This window comes from Hevea brasiliensis, chromosome 2 (genome assembly GCF_030052815.1).
Source record: "Hevea brasiliensis isolate MT/VB/25A 57/8 chromosome 2, ASM3005281v1, whole genome shotgun sequence".
NCBI lineage: Eukaryota > Viridiplantae > Streptophyta > Magnoliopsida > Malpighiales > Euphorbiaceae > Hevea > Hevea brasiliensis.
Window position 1 is genome coordinate 122,020,346 of NC_079494.1, and position 18,195 is coordinate 122,038,540.

General features: G+C 33.9%; 1 protein-coding gene and 1 non-coding gene across 2 annotated transcripts; both read left to right on the forward strand.

The window, feature by feature from the left end:
• Nucleotides 1-4,968: 4,968 nt before the first annotated feature.
• LOC131178174 (small nucleolar RNA R71) lies at nucleotides 4,969-5,076 on the forward strand. The gene has a single exon (XR_009147306.1). It is a non-coding gene; the product is annotated as a small nucleolar RNA R71 (small nucleolar RNA).
• A 9,819-nt stretch (nucleotides 5,077-14,895) lies between these two features.
• LOC131170725 (uncharacterized) lies at nucleotides 14,896-17,991 on the forward strand. Its single transcript, XM_058130498.1, has 2 exons — nucleotides 14,896-15,195; nucleotides 17,498-17,991. Exons 1-2 carry the CDS (start codon nucleotides 14,989-14,991, stop codon nucleotides 17,699-17,701), a joined length of 411 nt encoding a protein of 136 aa, XP_057986481.1. The 5' UTR covers nucleotides 14,896-14,988; the 3' UTR covers nucleotides 17,702-17,991.
• The last annotated feature ends 204 nt before the right edge of the window (nucleotides 17,992-18,195 follow it).

Here is an 18,195-nt window from a genome sequence, read left to right on the forward strand (position 1 = left end):
AGCACTTTTACAAGGTGACAAGCATTTCTTCTCCCTTTTATTGAAATTTTTTTCTTTTCTTTTCTTTTCTTTTTTTTTTGTTTGTACCTAATGTTATAAATAATTATTCTCATGAAAAGGGTTAGAGTGTTTGGTTCATTGGCTAGGTAACAATAAGGATTTCAAGAAAAATTAGGGATAAAAAAGGCTCAAAGGGGTTTGCAAGGGTCAATTTTAATTAGGAAAAGGGCCAAAGGTTTAAAATGAGAAGGTTTAAATCAAAGAATGCCTAATCATCTCTCTTTTCAAGTACAAGCTGGTATTTCGCCTTGAAAGGTTTAGAAAATTTATTCTAGGATTGGTGAGACATCATTTGACTACCTTATATCCAATAATTCCCTCTAAACACTTCCATCTCCAAATGACTAGTTGGGTGGCTTTTTGGCTAAGAAGATATAGGCAAGGGATAGACACTTCAAAACCTTGCACCTCTTAGGAAACTTTCAATCCACAAACCCAACTAAAGGTAAGCCAAATCACTCTCATAGGTAGCTTTTCAATACTCAAGGGATTTGGCAAAGAATTTTAATGCATGATGCATGATTCCTAAAAATGAGCAATGCATTAACTAAATGAAGGAAATCTATTTGTGTGCAATGTGTACAATTTCTAAGTGATGTATAATGTGTGTGTAAATGTGTAATGTATATGTATGTATGGATGTATATGTAAAACATTCACAATATATGTAAATGGAATGGGATGAGATGTTCCTATACTCAAAATGTGAAAAATGTAGCAAAAATCAAAATGCATACCTCTAAACTCAAAATTAGACATTGTCCTCAATGTCTCAAGCAGTGTATTATAAAAAAAAAAAAAAACTCAAAGTAAACAGGATTTACCAGGAATTGAGAGATTTAAGAGCAAAAAGAAAGAGTTACCTGGCATGGAGCAGATGAAAAGTCAAGATATAATAGGGATGCATAAGAAGCTGCACAGGTTATGCAGAGTAAAGTGCTGTCCAGAACAGGTGCATAAGGAAGGTGCATAAGCTGTGCGGTTCTGCATGAGTGGCAATAAGGATTTGCATGTGCCATGCAGAACATTTGCATAAGGGTATTCACAGCCTGTGCAGTATATTCAAAAGCTGCTGCATGATGATTAGCAAGGAAAAATGTGCAAACACCAGTAGAAGCATGCAAATATATGCAGAGTATGGACAAATATGCACAAAGTGAAAGATGCAGAGAAAATTTAGGGCAAATGCGGCGAAAATAGGAGTGGAGAAGAAGAGGAGAGGTAATGCCGGAATAAATGGATGTGGGGGGAAAAAGGAGTGAACAGGAATATCGGGAGGTGGAGGTGGGAAAATGGGTGCCGAAAACAAATTTTGATTTGAACAGGACATGTGTTAAGGCTGCATAAGGGAAAAATGGGTGTGCATAACTTATGCACTCTCTTATGCAGGTTTCGGTGGGTGATAAAAAGTGTGAAAAACTGATTATGCAAGAGTGCATAGCTTATGCGCTAACTTATGCACGTTTCGGCCTGTTTTGGAGGTCAGAGAAATAGGTCATGCAGAAGTGCATAAGTCATGCACTCTCCTTATGCAGGTCTTGGCAAGTTCTGAAATTCAGAGTTGGTGGTTATGCGGAAGTGCATAAGTTATGCACTCTGCTTATGCACCTCTCGGCAGGTTTTGGTCTTTTGGGAGTTCGGTCATGCGGAAGTGCATAAGTCATGCACTCTGCTTATGCACCTCTCGGCAAGTTTTGGAGTTCAGAATGTGAGGTCATGCAGAAGTGCATAGGCTATGCACCTTGCTCATGCACCTCTCGGCAGATTTTGGGTTTTGGGGTTGGTGGTCATGCAGAAGTGCATAAGCTATGCACCCTCCTTATGCACCTCTCGGCAAGTTTTGGATTTCAGAGTTTCTGGTTATGCGGAAGTGCATAAGTCATGCACCCTCTTTATGCAGACTTCGGCAAAGAGAGAAAATGCAGGATTTGAAGTCATGCAGTTGTGCATAAGTCATGCACTCACTTATGCAAGGTTTGACAGATATGAATTTTGACAAAATGAGGCTATGTAGAATTGCATAAGCTATGCACTCTTCTTATGCACTTTGCAATAGAGATGAAAAATGACAAGAATTGTGGTTATGCAAGATTGCATAAGCTATGCAGTTGCTTATGCACAATTCAACAAGATTGAGATTGCAATGGAAAATGATTTGCAAGTGTGAAAAATACCCTAGAATGAAGAAATAGAATTCTATGAAGCATAAACCATGAGAAATTTTCACCAAAAACACATCAATACATATAAAGTCCATCAAAATTGTATCACACAAGCTTGTAAAATTGAATCTCGCATAAAAGGCCTTTGTGAACCATGCCATTTTGACTTAAATTCTGCAGATCAACATTTTGTACAATAATAACTCAATAAAACCTGCATAAAGTTGCATCTATTCACAAATGATGAACTCCCCAAGTCATGCCAAGAAAATACAAAATGTCCACCTTGAATCCACAACCCAAATAAGCTCAAAACTACAAAGATGACCCACTTACCACCATATTAACATTATAAGCACAAATACTTAAAATTTACACATCCAACCTCACCAAGAACATAAGACAGGTGCTGCAGATCCTTCCTTGCTGCAGAATTGCTTTTTCCTCTCTGCATAAACCAGGTAGCAGACCTGCATAGGTTATGCAGCAAAAACCAATCAGTTTTGGGAGAGTTGAAGGATAAAATATCAGTTAAGGGTTACTCCCCAGCAGTTCACAAACCTTCCTCCATTAAAATACATCTACAAGGGACAAGATTCAACAATGTCGAAAATTGAATTTGGGGAGATTTAAGATAAAAACAAAAGCAATGTAAATAAAAGTAAATCAACAAAAGCAAAATAAAAGAACTTGGGGTGCCTCCCAAGAGCGCTAATTTATAGTCCTTAGCTGGACTCTTTTCATGTTTCATGGTGGCTGAAATTAGAATTTATTACCTCTGTTTCCAATAGGTACTTCAATGAATCTATACTTCATTTTCTTTCCATCACATGAGAAGATCCTTGTTGCTTTGTCTAAAAATCCAACTATTTCTTTCTTGACAACCTTTGGTGCATCTTTTTCTTTGAGAGATGGTTGCTTGACTTCACTTTTCTCCACTTGCTCAACTTGAAAGATTGGTGCCATAGGACAAGATGGATTACCCTTTAAATGTTGTGCAAATGCAGCCTCTTTTGGATTTTCATCATTGATACTTCCTTCATGGATAAGACAACTTTCAAGAGAAGCCTTCAGATAGCTCTTTCTAAAGTGCTCTTTTACTAACTCATCAACTATATCAATTCTCAAACAAGAGTCTACATCTTCATGTTGCTTCTTCTTATCATTGCCAATGTTGAAGACTAAATGATCCTCTCCGACTCTGAGAGTAAGCTTTTCACCTTTCACGTCAATCAAAGCATCAGCTGTAGCTAGGAAAGGCCTCCCCAAAATGATTGGGATATTAGAATTCTCTTCCATGTCCAAGATGACAAAGTCAACAGGTATATAGAATTTCCCAACCTTCAGAGGCACATTCTCTAAAATCCCTTCAGGATACTTAATTGATCTATCAGCTAACTGAAGAGAAATGTGGGTTGGCTTAAGATCTCCCATGTTGAGCTTCTCATAGATGGAGAGGGGCATAAGGCTTACACTAGCCCCTAAATCACATAAAGCTTTTATAGAACATGAATCCCCAATGTGGCATGGAATTGAAAAACTCCCTGGATCCTTGAGCTTTGGAGGAAGTTTCCTTTGGAGGAAGTTTCCTTTGGAGGATAGCACTGCATTCCTCAGTTAAGGCTACAGTCTCATAATCTTCAAGTCTCCTCTTATTTGAGAGAATTTCTTTTAGAAACTTAGCATAAGAAGGCATTTGGGAAAGAGCATCAATAAAAGGCACATTTATATATAGCTTCTTCAAAACCTCTAAGAACTTCCCAAATTGCTTATCAAGCTTGGCTTTTTGAAATCTCTGTGGAAAGGGAAGCTGTGGCTTGTAAGGCTCTGGAGGTATGTATTTCTCTTCTTTCTCTTTTCTTGCACTCTCTTTCTTTTCACTCTCTTGTTTTTCATTTTCATCAACATCTTTCTCATTTTCTCTCTTCTCAACTTTTTCACTCTTCTCAGTATGCACTATTTTACCACTCCTCAGTGTGATGGCATGACATTGCTCCCTTGGATTTTCTGTTTGACTAGGAAGTTTCCCCATAGAATTGGTACTTGATGAGCATGCTTGTTATGCAATCTGATTTTCCAGCATCCTATTGTGTGTTTGCATTTGTTCCAGCTTTGCTTTCATCTCTCTCATCTCTTTATCACGCTTTGTTTGATTAGCAAGAATTTGTTGTAATAAAGCCTCTGTGGTGGAACTTTGTTCTTGCTGTTTTGGTAGAGGTGCAGGATTTGCATTCTTTTGCTGAAAACTAGGTGGTGGTTGCCAAGGTTGTTGGTATTGATGCCCTTGTTATTGTGGTGGAAAGTTCTGAGTTAAAGCTTGAGTTTGCTGATTCCCCCATGAAAAATTTGGATGATTCCTCCAAGCATATGAAGGATAATCTACTCCACAGCTCATTGTTCCTTCTGCATAAGTAACTTGTTGAGAATTCCCAGAGCATGATGATGAACTGACTAGCATACTTAAATCCTCCATTTTCTTAGCAATGACATTAGTGAGTGCATCAAATTTTGCATTGATCATGTTGAATGGATCAAGCTCATACATTCCAGCAGCTTGCCTCTTTTGAGTTGGAGCTGGTCCTCTTGGACTACTCCAAAGATGAGTATTCTTTGCTGTTTTCTCTAACAACTCATAAGCTTCATCTTCATGCTTAATGATGAATTCCCCTCCAGTTTGAGCATCAATGATTCCTCTGATAGCAGGAGTGACATTTGTGTAAAATTCTGGTTTATCATCCATTTAGGAATGGCATGATGTGGACATTGTCTCTCCAACTCCTTCCATCTCATCCATGACTCATAAAGAGTCTCATCTTCTCTTGGTCTAAAAGCAATCATTTGATTCCTCAACTCTTGAGTTTTTCCAGGTGGAAAGTATTAGGCAAGAAATGCATCAGTGAGTTGCTCCCAATTTGTAATTGAGTTGTGAGGTAAAGAATCAAGCCAATCCAATGCTCTATCTTTCAAAGAGAATGGAAACAATTTTAGCCTTGCTGCATCATCAGACACTCCTAGTTGCTTTTGCATGTCATAGATCATAACAAACTTCTTAAGATGAGTATGAGGATTTTTTGAAGGATGACCTCCGAATTGAGAATGCTAAATCATTTGTAGTACTCCAAAATCCATCTTATAGCTATTTGCATCAATTCTTGGTCTTGCTATACTCTCTCTTAAGTCATCAAAACGAGGAAATGCATGATCCATCATACTTCCCCTAGGCACATTAGCATTTACAACTTCTTCACCATAAGCTACATTTTCATTGTTTCGATCATTTTCAGCATTATCACCACCGATTCCAACTCTTTCTTCAGCCATTTCTTGTTGATTTCAAATTGCTCTCAATGCTTCTTTTCTTCTTTTAGTTTCTTTCTTGTTGGCTCTACAAAACTTCTCAATTTCAGTATTAAATAATATGGATGTATCACTTGTGCTTCTAGCTCTTCTCATAAAAGATTAAGAGTACCTAAAAAAAACAAACAAACACAAAATGAAAAGATAACAAAGATAAAACTATAAACAACTAAAATAATCAAGAATTCAATCTTAAACAAACAACTCCCCAGCAACGGCGCCAAAAACTTGATGTGTCCCAACCGCAAGTGCACGGGTCATTCAAGTAGTATAGAAAAAGATATCGTTCCCACGAGGAGTTGTGTTAATGATTGAATTTTTGATGTAGAATAAAATATGTTAAAATTGTATTTTAATCAAATTAATAAAAGAAATTTAGGAATTTGAAGCATAAGGTATGAAAATGCAAAACTAAATTCAAACAATGACTAATTTAATAATTCGCAAAATAAAGAAATTGATAATAATGAAAATTAATAAAATGAGATTAAACTAAACACTCAAAAGTAAAATTCTAAGCAATAATTGATGAAAGACGATTCTGGAGTTAAGGGTTCATATTTAAGTCATTTTGGGATTTTTCCTAGCTAAGCCAATCCATGAAATTTATGGGTTTAAAGGAGATTAATTCTAAAATCCTTTGAAAACTCTTTCGAGTGAGACAAAGAGTGCCTTAATTAACTTAATCCTACTTTCGTAGAGTTAAAATTAACCAAGACCAATTAGGTTCTTTAATCAATCTATTAAAACCCTCTTAACCCTTAGTCTATTTCTAGATCTAAGTTAATTAAGTCCAATTTCTTGATTAACTATCACTTGGTTTTCTCCTTTCGGTGCTTCAACCAAGGATTAAGAACATAACTTAATGCGGCCCTTCATTAAGCATGTGAATAAGCACACAAGAAATGTATTAAACCTCATAAATTCATTAAATTGGGACTAACCCAATTCAAATCCACAAAAATAACTAAAATATTACATCCCTTACTCCAGAATCAAAGTAAAACTACTCACTATCCATAATGTTTACAAGAAATTTTGAGTTGATAAGGAAATAAAACTTTAATCTAAGCTAAGAAACAAGAAACTAAACACTAGAAATGTAGGAAAAATGTAAGAAAAGAAAGAAATCTCCAAATCTGGTTGGAAATGGAGTGGGAGATGATTGTGACTCTTCAGCTGCTGCCTCTCCTATTCCTTTTCTTCCTCTACTTGCTTCCCTCCTTTCTAAAATGGGAAATGGGACTATTTATAGCATTTTTCTAACATGGAGCCCTAAAATGGTGTGTTTTAGGAGGAATTTTCTGAGGGAATCTTCTGCCAGCTCATTAATGAAACCTTTGTGGGACTGCATAAGTTATGCGATCCCTTATCTGATTCAATTGTTTAGTTCACTTATGCAAAACTGCATGACTTGGCGCATAGGTTATGCACATTTCCGTGAGATTGCATAAGAGAGGCGTGAATCTGCATAAGCTATGCACTCTCCTTATGCACAATTCGACAGGTGTTGGAACAGTGTTTCTTCTCCTCATGCGGATCTGCATAGCTTATACGGCAAGTTATGCGCAATTTTGTCAATGCATATTTCCACTTGAAAACTTGTTTTTGACATCTTTGACTGTAGAAGTCACTCCTCAATGGCAAAATTTCTTTTCAGTCCTTCAAAAACACCATTTTTCCTACAAAACAAAGTAAAAATTACAAATTAATCCAAAATTGACAATTATGAAAAACTAACTAAATAACTAATGAAATTAGCTAAAAGTGACTAATAATCAAATAAAATGGCTATGAAATTAAACCTAAATGATTATGCAAAATGTATGCATCACTTATTTTTGTTGGAATTTGACAATGGTCATCATATGTGTAAATTTTGTATGAATCTGTGAAATTTAAATACATGCGATATGAAAATATGGCAAGGGAAAAAGTTTATGTGCATGTAAGTATTGTTGATTACATCATAAGAAAATAAAAATGATAATTACCTTATTAAGTCCGATTAAACCTAAACAGTGAATTATAGGTTTGGATAGATTAGCATACTAATAAAGAACATCATTAGCAGTACTGCATTAATTGTATTAATGGATTGATGAATGACTATTAGAGACACTGAGTGCCCAATCAGTGATTCTTTATCCATGGCTTTTAGTATCGAATTTTATTATGGTTCATGTTGACAGTTATATAGAGGCACTGAGTGGCCATTGTTGAACCTGTTAGAGACACCGAGTGTTCAGTACTAGGAGTCTATGTTAACAGTTATATAGAGGCACCGAGTGCCCATTATTGAATCAATCAAAGACACCGACTGTTCAGTACTGGGAGTCTATATTGACAGTTATATAGAGGTACCAAGTGCCCATTATTAAACCAATCAGAGACACCGAGTGTTCAGTACCGAGAATCCCATATCCAGTCCATATAGTTTGTCATAGATTACTGTGGGCACATAACAAATCTTAAAATGTGATATAATTAAGAAAATGAGCACAAATATAATGAGAATTATGTTAAACCTATAAACTTTAAAGATTTCATATAATCATTGTATCATTTAATTTATTTAGTATGTTTGTATTTGGAAATTGTTATAGATTTAATATTTTGTATTTTTTTTAATTTTTGAACATTATTTATAAAATCTCTTACAATATGTATGCAAGTTTTGCTCTTAATTTTATTTAAATTAAGAGTACGCCACAAAGCTGTAAAGCTTAGCGCATAGGTTTTTTCTCGCGTAGTTACAGAAGGTAAGGAGTAGATAGGTAGACAAGAGAGAGAGAGTGGATCTGCAGGCAAGTCCGAAGTCACTTCATATTTGGACTTTGTGGAATATGCACGACCAACACTAAATGCATTTTATCACTCATTTTTCTATGCCCATTTGTCATGTACTAAAAATACGTGATGTAAATTTATTTTGAATAACAGTAAATTTAAGTATAAACATATTTTGTTACATTAATAGCTTTATGTCTGAATATATATTATATAAATATTCGCACATGATGAAGGAATGAAGTTAAATACAAATACGATGAGAATTGATTGTCAATATTGTCGAACATGAAAATTGTAAGTATTACTATTAACAAGTGGATATTAAATGTTTAAGGGAAACTCTTGCAGTTTTTCTATTTGAAATTTATGATTAAGATTAAAAAGTAAACATTAAGAAAGAAGAATGTTCTAAGACAAGTTTAGGTACTCCGTGCAAAGAATGCGGATTATTTTGCTCGGTTCACTGTAGATCAAGTAGGGAGTGTTACACAAAAAATACTCGATTCCGTTTAATTTTATATATTTTAATTAATAATTTACATAAAAATTATTTTTTATAATTTATATTGTAAAAAATTTAATAATTTCATAAAACATTTAAATTTTATTTTATTTTAAATAAAATATATAAAATTTATAAATATTATTATAAAAAACATATATTTTATATTTAATTAATTATTTATATAAACGGGTTCAGATAACAGATACCCAATATATAAAATCTGAACTGGTCCCAAACCCATTATATTAGGGTTCAGTCGGATCAGGTACCTGCAAAAGTCAGGTTCATTATCATCCCTAGTTGAGCAAGTCGCTAAGGTTGAAGCATGTGAAGAATTGACCAACTAGGTAGAACTCATCCTTGAAAACTGGATTATAAAAGGAGGGTGCCTATGACTTATTAACCTCTTACCAAGGTTTTTTTTTAGCGATGTGGGATCATAACAATACTCCACGCTTGGAGAAACAAAGTCCTCGTTGGTCACAGCCATGTTAATCACAGTCACATTGGTCATGGCTAGTACCTTATATGCCTATTCTTATACAATATGAGTCTAGGCCACCACTTCAAGTGTTGGGTCTTACAAGATGGGGTTAGCTTTGGTACCAATTGATGTGAATTGTTGAGCACCACGAGTTACTGAAGTTGAACTATGTGACAAGTAGACCAATTAGGTAGAACTCACTCTTGAAAACAGACTTGCAATGGGAGGGTGCTTAGGACTTATTAACCTTTCACCAAGGTTATTCCTTAGCGATGTAGGATTGTAACAATATATAGGACTAAATGCATAGTTTGGTCAATTAAATGATAAGTATTTTCGTTCACCGCTAACTCTTAAAACTAAAAGTAAGCATGTTAAAAAAATAAAATAAAATAAGCCTCTATACTTATGCCAATGACCAGATAAGTTCAAAATTAAGTTTTAAGTCAAATAAAGACAGCTTTATAATTAAGACTAAATATATTCTTTTTAATAATAAAATGTTATTATTTTTTAATTTTTAAATATTAAAAATTATTTTTTATTTTTAATTAAAAATATAAATTAAAAATTTGAAGAAAATGCAGAACAAAAATTATTTGGCCCAAAAACTTAATTAAAAAATTATGTTCTTATCTGATTCAAAACTGAATTTTGAATTTATTTGGCCAAAACTTAATTTTGGATTTATTTGACATTTATTGATTGATAATACATGGGATTTATTTGATTTTATTTCTCCATCTTATTTGGGATTCTGAATCCTATTTTTATTGAATTTCCTTAAATATAGCAATCTTCTAAATTTAAACTCCTATCTAATAGGATTCTATCAAATGTTTTTATAAAAAGCTTAAATTGGCCTAGTCAATTACGTCATTCTTTTTAATGAGTTTTATTCTCCTAATCTCTAAATACTGACTTGTAAGTATCGAAGATGTTACCCAAATTAATTCAATCAGTGTTCTTTTTTTTTTTAGTACTATTTATCTTATTTTACAAGTTAATACTCGCAAGAAAAGTTCACGAACAACATTCCATATGATCAGGTATGAATCTAGATTTAGTTATTATTATTATTATTCTTTTTTTTTTTTTTTGCTTTTAATTTTCTTATGCTATTTGGCTTAATTTGAATTATTTAGAGATGAATTTTGAATCAAAGACCAACTCAAAACTCAATTAATTATTTAATTAGAGTAAATAGGTAGAGAATATATAAATGGAGAATGGGTAGGGACAAAGAGGGTGAGATAGATGAAAATTAATTATTTAGTATTTTTCTGGTCAATAATTATTTAGTATTTAGATTTGATTATTCTAATTAAAAATCACGAAATTCATATATATAGGAAAACAAGCATGATTATTTTCAAATAAAATGGTATATGACAAAATTTAAAAGTTATTATGTTTGATAAATTAAAAATTGTCAATCAAATAAAAAAATCCTCCTATCTTTTTTTCATATGGCTTTTTTTTGAGCTTTTTTTTTTCTTTTATTTCAATATATCTATTTTTCTTGCCAATCAAGCCCCAAATAGTCTCTTAATATTGAATGAAGTTAAGTTAGATTCAATTTGAAGTTTTTAGGCTAATAAATTCATATAATAAGATTAGCATTGTTACAAATATTGTTTAAAAAAATTGTCAGAAATCTACCAACCAAACAATTCAAAGAGGATAAATTATATGGTTGGAAGTATAAATAATTAAGAAAAATCCACTTATAGAATTAATAAAATTTTAAATCTATAGAGTTTTTTTTTTCTTATTTTTCACATGGACATTTTGATAAAGAGCAAAAAAAATCATAATGTTGAAAATGAAGGGTCAATTGACTCATCATTTTCTTGAATATATATGTATATATTTTCACTCTTTATAAATTTAATTATTTCATCATATTTTTTATGAAATTTAAAATTTTTGGAAAAAAATATATTGTATATTCAAAAATTTATATACTTTTAAAATACTATCTAACTTTTTTAATAATAAACTTTATCACCAATAAGGTTAGTACAAGTGGTAAATAACTCTGTGTCCCTTAAATAAAATTTAGTATTCGATCTTTTTAAATAGAGAAAATTTATGTTGCGAGCACTTTACTCCATAATGAACATACATGTGATTTACTAAAAAAAAAAAAAAATTTATCAAAATAAAATGATATAATTATATACTTCTGATAAAATTGATAAATGATTTTTAATTACTTATAAATTGATAACATTGGATTACACCAAGGATCAGCCATAAACCCTTACCTTTTTACATTAGTTTTAGATGAACTGACGAAACATATACAAGAGAGTATTCCTTGGTGCATGATGTTTGCGGATGATATTGTTCTGATAGATGAGACACGAGAAGGAGTCAATAGGAAGCTAGAACTTTGGAGAAGTACTCTAGAGTCAAAGGGTTTTAAGTTAAGTAGAACGAAGACAGAATACATGCATTGCAAGTTCAGTGAAGGCCAAACTGGTGATAGGGAAGGAGTTAGTTTGAATGGAGTGGCACTGTCCCAAAGTAATTACTTTAAATATCTAGGCTCAGTCCTTCAAGTAGATGGGGGATGTGAGGAGGATGTTAGTCATAGGATTAAAGCCGGATGGTTGAAGTGGAGACGTGCCACGGGAGTTTTATGTGATCGTAAGATTCCCAATAAATTAAAAGGAAAATTTTACCGTCTGACCATACGGCTATGCTATATGGTAGTGAGTGTTGGGCATCAGAACGACCAGCCAGTCCAAGATTGTCCGCTTTGGCGTGGGCCTCACGGTTGTCCCTTGGGAGGTTTCGCTCCCAAAGCGCTACGACCAGTTTAGTGACCCCACATATATGGCCCGATTCCCTTCTCCCATTTCCGATGTGGGACGGCACTGCGAGCGTTACGCCGTCCCCATCGTTACAACCCACCAACTTCCGGGGCGTCCTCGCACCACTCGTCTGGAGAGTCGGCTCGATACCAATTGTAACGACCAGCCCAGATCGGTATTGTCGCTTTGGCCCGTGGGCCTCACGGATTGTCCCTTGGGAGATTTCGCTCCCAAAAGCGCTACTTGATTTAGTGACCCCACATATATGGCCCGATTCCCTTCTCCCATTTCGATGTGGGACGGGCGGCACTGCGCAGCGTGTCGCCGTCCCACGATCGTTACAACCCACCAACTTCCGGGCGTCCTCGCACCCACTGCATGGAGGAGTCCGGCTCGATACCAATTGTAACGACCCACCAGTGATCGGTATTGTCCGCTTTGGCCCGTGGGCCTCACGGATTTGTCCCTTGGGAGATTTCGCTCCCAAAAGCGCGCTGACCAGTTTAGGCTGACCCCCACATATATGGCCCAGATTCCCTTCTCCCATTTCCGATGTGGGACGGGCGGCACCTGCAGGCGTTACGTATCGCCGTCCCCACAGTCCGTTACAGGCACTGAAAGAGTCGTATGCATCTAAGATAAGAGTTGCAGAGATGAGAATGTTAAGGTGGATGAGTGGCCATACTAGACTAGATAAAGTCCGTAATGAAAGTATTAGAGAAAAGGTAGGAGTGGTGCCAATTGAAGATAAGTTGAGAGAAGGGAGATTGAGGTGGTTTGGTCATGTGAAGCGTAGACATACGGAGGCTCCAGTTAGACAAGTAGAGCACATTAAGCTAGATGATAGAAAGAAAAAAAGGGGTAGACCTAAATTGACTTGGAGGAGAGTAGTACAGCATGACTTAGAAGCATTACACATTTATGAGGATTTAACCCAAAATCGTTCAGAGTGGAAAAAGCGAATCCATATAGCCGACCCCAAATTTTTGGGATAAAGGGTTAGTTGAGTTGAGTTGAGTTTTATAAATTGATAACATTAGTAATAATATATATATATATATATATATATATATATATTTTATAGTTTTAAGGGTAAATTTTGTTGAGTCTAATTATTAGATATTAATATTATGTTATTAATTAAATAATAATTTATTATTTATTTTTATATTTTAACCTTGAGTTTTTTTTTTTTTTTAATCCGACACTGCTCTCATCCTCTTTTCTTATAGTTCTCTCAAAACATCAGCATGTAGAGTATCTAAAAAAGATAAATAAATTAGCAACCCCAAAAGACCGACATTGCTAAAAGTCAATAAATTAAAAAGTTTAAGTCATTAATAACACAAATTTTACAGAACCATTAGAATTATGAACACCAAAATAAAGAAAAATCAACAAACCTAAAAAGTAAGAGCACATAAACTTGTCAAAGCCACTAATATAAAGAGTAAAAATAATAAAGAAAGAACTCATCCTTTCAAAGAGCACATTAAAATGATGCTAAGAAGAGAAAAATTAGATCTTAGTAATGGGTAAAAAATGACTTTAATATTAGGAAGAGAACTTTAGATTTATTTATAATGAAAATAAATTTGAGGAGATAAACGTAAATATATTCTAAACGGCCACAAATATAAGAATTTATTAAAAAAAACAAGAAATAACAAAATAAATAAATATGAATAAATAAAATAGATTTGGGGATAGTCATTAGTGAAAAACTCAGCGATGATGATTCAAAGAATAAATTTAAATAAGGAAAATAAAAGAGAAGAAGAGAGAAGGGGAAACAAAGGTGTATTTAGTTTAAAGTTAAGGGTGAGGAATTTTAATTTTAAGTATGAGCATTTTCTTGTAGAAATTTGCAAAATCAGTAGTTATGAACTTATTAAATCAAAAACTTTAATTTGAGTTTAATTAAACATTGTTTAAAAATACATAGGCCATTTTGAACTTTATTTTATTTTTCTTTTGAAACTTATCTAAAAATAAGTAAAATTTATTGCATTGAGAAGTATCATAACAATTACAATTATTTTTAAATAATAATAATAATAATAATAATAATAATAATAATAATAATAATAATAACGACATAACAATTGCACTTTAACGCTGATCGATGCTATGCCTGATCACATCTCCCTCTTCAAACCCACCGATCTCCACCCTGCACCTTCCACTTTGATTAATAATGAGGGTGGAGATTATCCTCCCATACAAAACTTTGAGGATGCCAAGTACATTTGCATTTTGGAGTCTTCAAAGTTATGGGCCATTGCAGCTCCTATAGCATTTAATATCCTCTGCAATTATGGGATTAACTCCTTCACCAATATATTTGTTGGTCACTTTGGAGATATTGAGCTATCTGCTGTTGCAATTTCTCTCTGTGTCATTGCCAACTTTTCTTTTGGCTTCTTGGCTTGCTTATTCCCTCCTCAACATCTGTATTCGTTTTCTTCAATTTATCTTTGTATTTTTTCTACCTAACCCATTAATTGGTCGCTGCTTTTCATGAATATGCAGTTTGGTATGGGAAGTGCACTCAAGACACTATGTGGGCAAGCATTTGGAGCAGGGCAAATAGAATTACTTGGAGTATACATGCAACGCTCATGGATAATCTTGTTTGTTGCTTGCTTCTTCTTATTGCTGCTTTATGTATATGCCACTCCAATTCTAGTGCTCCTTGGACAAGAAGTTGATATAGCAGAACTTGCAGGCAAATTTACAATTCAAGTTATCCCTCAAATGTTTTCATTCTGTTTTTATTTGCTGCACGGCTATCTGATTTATTGAATGAAATGTAGTGAACGAGGAGATGTAGCTAGAGCGAGGTTATGCCTTTCTAAAGCTATAAGGGCAGATCCTAATGACATTGCGCTTAGAGTTCTTCATGCATCACTTTATGCTAAGCTTGGAGATTGCCACAGAGCTGCTGAGTCTTATGAACAAATATCACGAGTTTGTCCTGAAGATGTTGAAGTGCTGAAGATATCTGCCAAGGTTTACTATGATCTTTTGTGTTTAAAGCTTTATTTATTTAATTATACATGCTATGATATTAATGAATGGGCACTCATTAGTTTGAGGACTATTAGGTTTGATAAAAAAAAAAAAAATTGAAGTCCTAGTCAGTTTATACCAATGATCAGCCTTAAACAACTATCTTTTTGCTGTGGTTATGAATGAACTAACAAAACGTATACAGTGTGATTTTCTGCAGTTCATACTTTTTTGTTTATGACATAGTTTTGATTGATGAAACCCAATTTAAGGTTAGCTAGCAGTTAGAACAATGGTGAAACACTTGGTTGTCTAAGGGAATTTGAGCCAAGTACAATGGCATAATATGCTTTGCTATTTTATTAAGTTTATGGAGAACGAGATGAATGGGATTAAATTGGAGGAAGTAGGGATTGTGAAAAGCTTCATTTTTGGTGGCTCTATTGTATAAAGGGATACAGAGAGTAAAGAGGCTTTACTAACAGGATTAAGGCAATTTGGTTAAAATGGAGAGGTGTGACTGGTGTATTTTGTGATTGTAAAATCCCTCTTAAGTTGAAGGGGAAGTCCTACACGTTTGTCTATGATTTACATTAGTCAATGTTGGGCAATGAAGAAATGTGCGACAAAATGAGTGTGCTACAGATGGATGCTTGGAAACACAAGAAAGAACTACATGAGGAATGAGTGTATATCAGTAGGAATTTGGAAGTGGCAAGTGGAAACCTTTGAGGATAATTTGAAGGATGGCCAATTTTGATGGTTTGTAAACTTCCGGCAGCAACAGATCTAAGCTACATGAATGAAAAAGATGAAAGTAGAGAAAAATAACCTGGCTTGAAGTGTTTAATGAGGATTTGTTGATTTAGAATTGTTTGAACTTAGTGAAAATATTGCCCGGGGCCAAGCCAAATGGAGGATAACAATCTATATAGCTGACCTAATTTAATTGAGATTGAGGTTAAATTGAGTTGAGTTATGTTCCATGATTATTCTAGGACTTATTTCTAATTTTATGCAAATCTTCTCATGACTTCCGTGAAAAGGGAAGGATGTCAGGAGACTAGCATGGTTGTTTTAGTAACATTATATGATTAAACAAAAACATATGAATGATCATGAATAAATCAGAATGTTCACTTAAATAAGAGAAGATAAAACTAGGTAGAAGTGGTGGAGAGAAGAAATCTAGGATATCCTGATTTCAGTACATCAATTTACTTGGATTTCTTTCCGTATAAAGCAATCTTAGAGAATTTAAAAGTTTGCCGCTGAAGCTTAAGTTTGATGACCCTATTTTGACATCTTTCTTCTTCTTCTTTTTCTCTCTTTTGTTTTTTTGAGAGTACATCTTTTAGTCTTTTACAGTTAGTGCTTAGTATTATCTCGATGTTTATTTTCCTCTGAAAAGTGTTACACCTGTTCTTATGCTCTTATGGTAAAAGTTGCGTGTAGTTGTATGCAGGTGGGTTGTAAAGGGTCAAGTAGTGCGTGAAACTCTGATCGTTTACGCTTAATTAGTATCTTCGAAAAATGTTTTCCAATTCTTGGTGGAACATATATTTTTTAAAAAAAATTACTTGTTTTCATATCTCCAAGACAAACTACTCAACAATCAATGGTATTAGTGGTGGTATTCATGATTGCTACCAATGGCCTTTGATTGTTGGTTTGTTTTGCTCATCTGTGGGTGGCTGTAGTTGTTGATGGAAACCAACTGAAAGCCACTACATCACAGGGATGGTTTATTACCTATAACAGTTGTTGGTGGTTGGTAGTGCTTGTCATGGACTGTACGATGATCAGTGATCAGTTTCATCGTGGAAAATGCAAAATACCTTTCATCCTCCATAGTGTAAATCATTTTTGTTTCTTTGGCTTAACTTTGATTTACAAAAATATTTTGTCTCTACTAAAAATTGAACCACTGAAAATTTTCCACCACGTTATTTCTGTTAAGAAAACAGTATCCAATATATATATATATATATATTTTTTCCAGTTTGGTCCAAGTTTCCTGCCAGAATGTTGCAGTTAATAAGAATCTGCATCTTCCTTCTGTCCATAAATTGTACTTATTAAAAATTAATTCATTGTGCTGCATTGCAAATTTCCTTGGTGTTTCAAATTTACATGTATCATGTCGTTACCTCTGTTCTGTGATATCTTTATGTGGAGAGCTTAATTCTCTCTGGAAATGATCGCGATTTTGATTTTGTCTTAATGTAATCCTTGCTTATTTCTTTTCCATTATCTTTTTTGGTTTCCCAAAGATTTTAATTTTTTTTTCTTTTCATGTCAGTTGTATGCTGAATGTGGTCAGACAGAACGAAGTATCAGCATTTTGGAGAACTATCTCAAGGGTCATCCATCTGGAGTTGATTTTGGTGTTATCGATTTGCTTGCTGATTTACTCATGGAAACTAATGCACATGATAATGCTCTTCGGCATATTGAGCATGCTCAGCAGGTTTACTATCAGGAAAGGAAATGCCTCTACAATTGAAAATCAAAGCTGGAATCTGCCATGTTCATCTTGGAATTATTGAGAAGGCTGAGGTTTGTACTTCTAAACATTGCTAATTGTTTATATTGTTTAAATTCTTCTCTGTCTGAGTGTTGAATAGAGTAATAAGGTGAGGAGCCAAAACAAAGTCATTTTTAAATTGTCTTTGCTCTTACCATGTCCAATTGTTAAATCAAAGGTTTTCTGATGGATTTTTGAATGTTTAGTTCTTTGTCAATATGCTTTTAATATTTACTGTAAATGGGGCTCTCTGTTGCAAATACATAATGTCCCCGCCTTTGAGAATCCAATATTACGATGTGTTCCCAATTTTATTTATTATTAAAGCCTTCCCACCATCTTTACATAATTATTTTTTGTGCCCCCATTTTAACTTTTAATTATTTCAATTTCTCCCCACCCAAAATGAAATATTGAAACAAATAGACTTCGAAATTTTAAATTTGTAATTTAAAATAATTTTGAAATTTTGT

Excerpts from the sequence above, each read along its gene's own strand:
- LOC131170725 (XM_058130498.1), top strand. The coding sequence starts at position 14,989 with ATGAAATGTAGTGAACGAGGAGATGTAGCTAGAGCGAGGTTATGCCTT. Across the intron at positions 15,196-17,497 it reads TGCTGAAGATATCTGCCAAG|TTGTATGCTGAATGTGGTCA; the intron begins GTTTACTATGAT and ends TTTTCATGTCAG.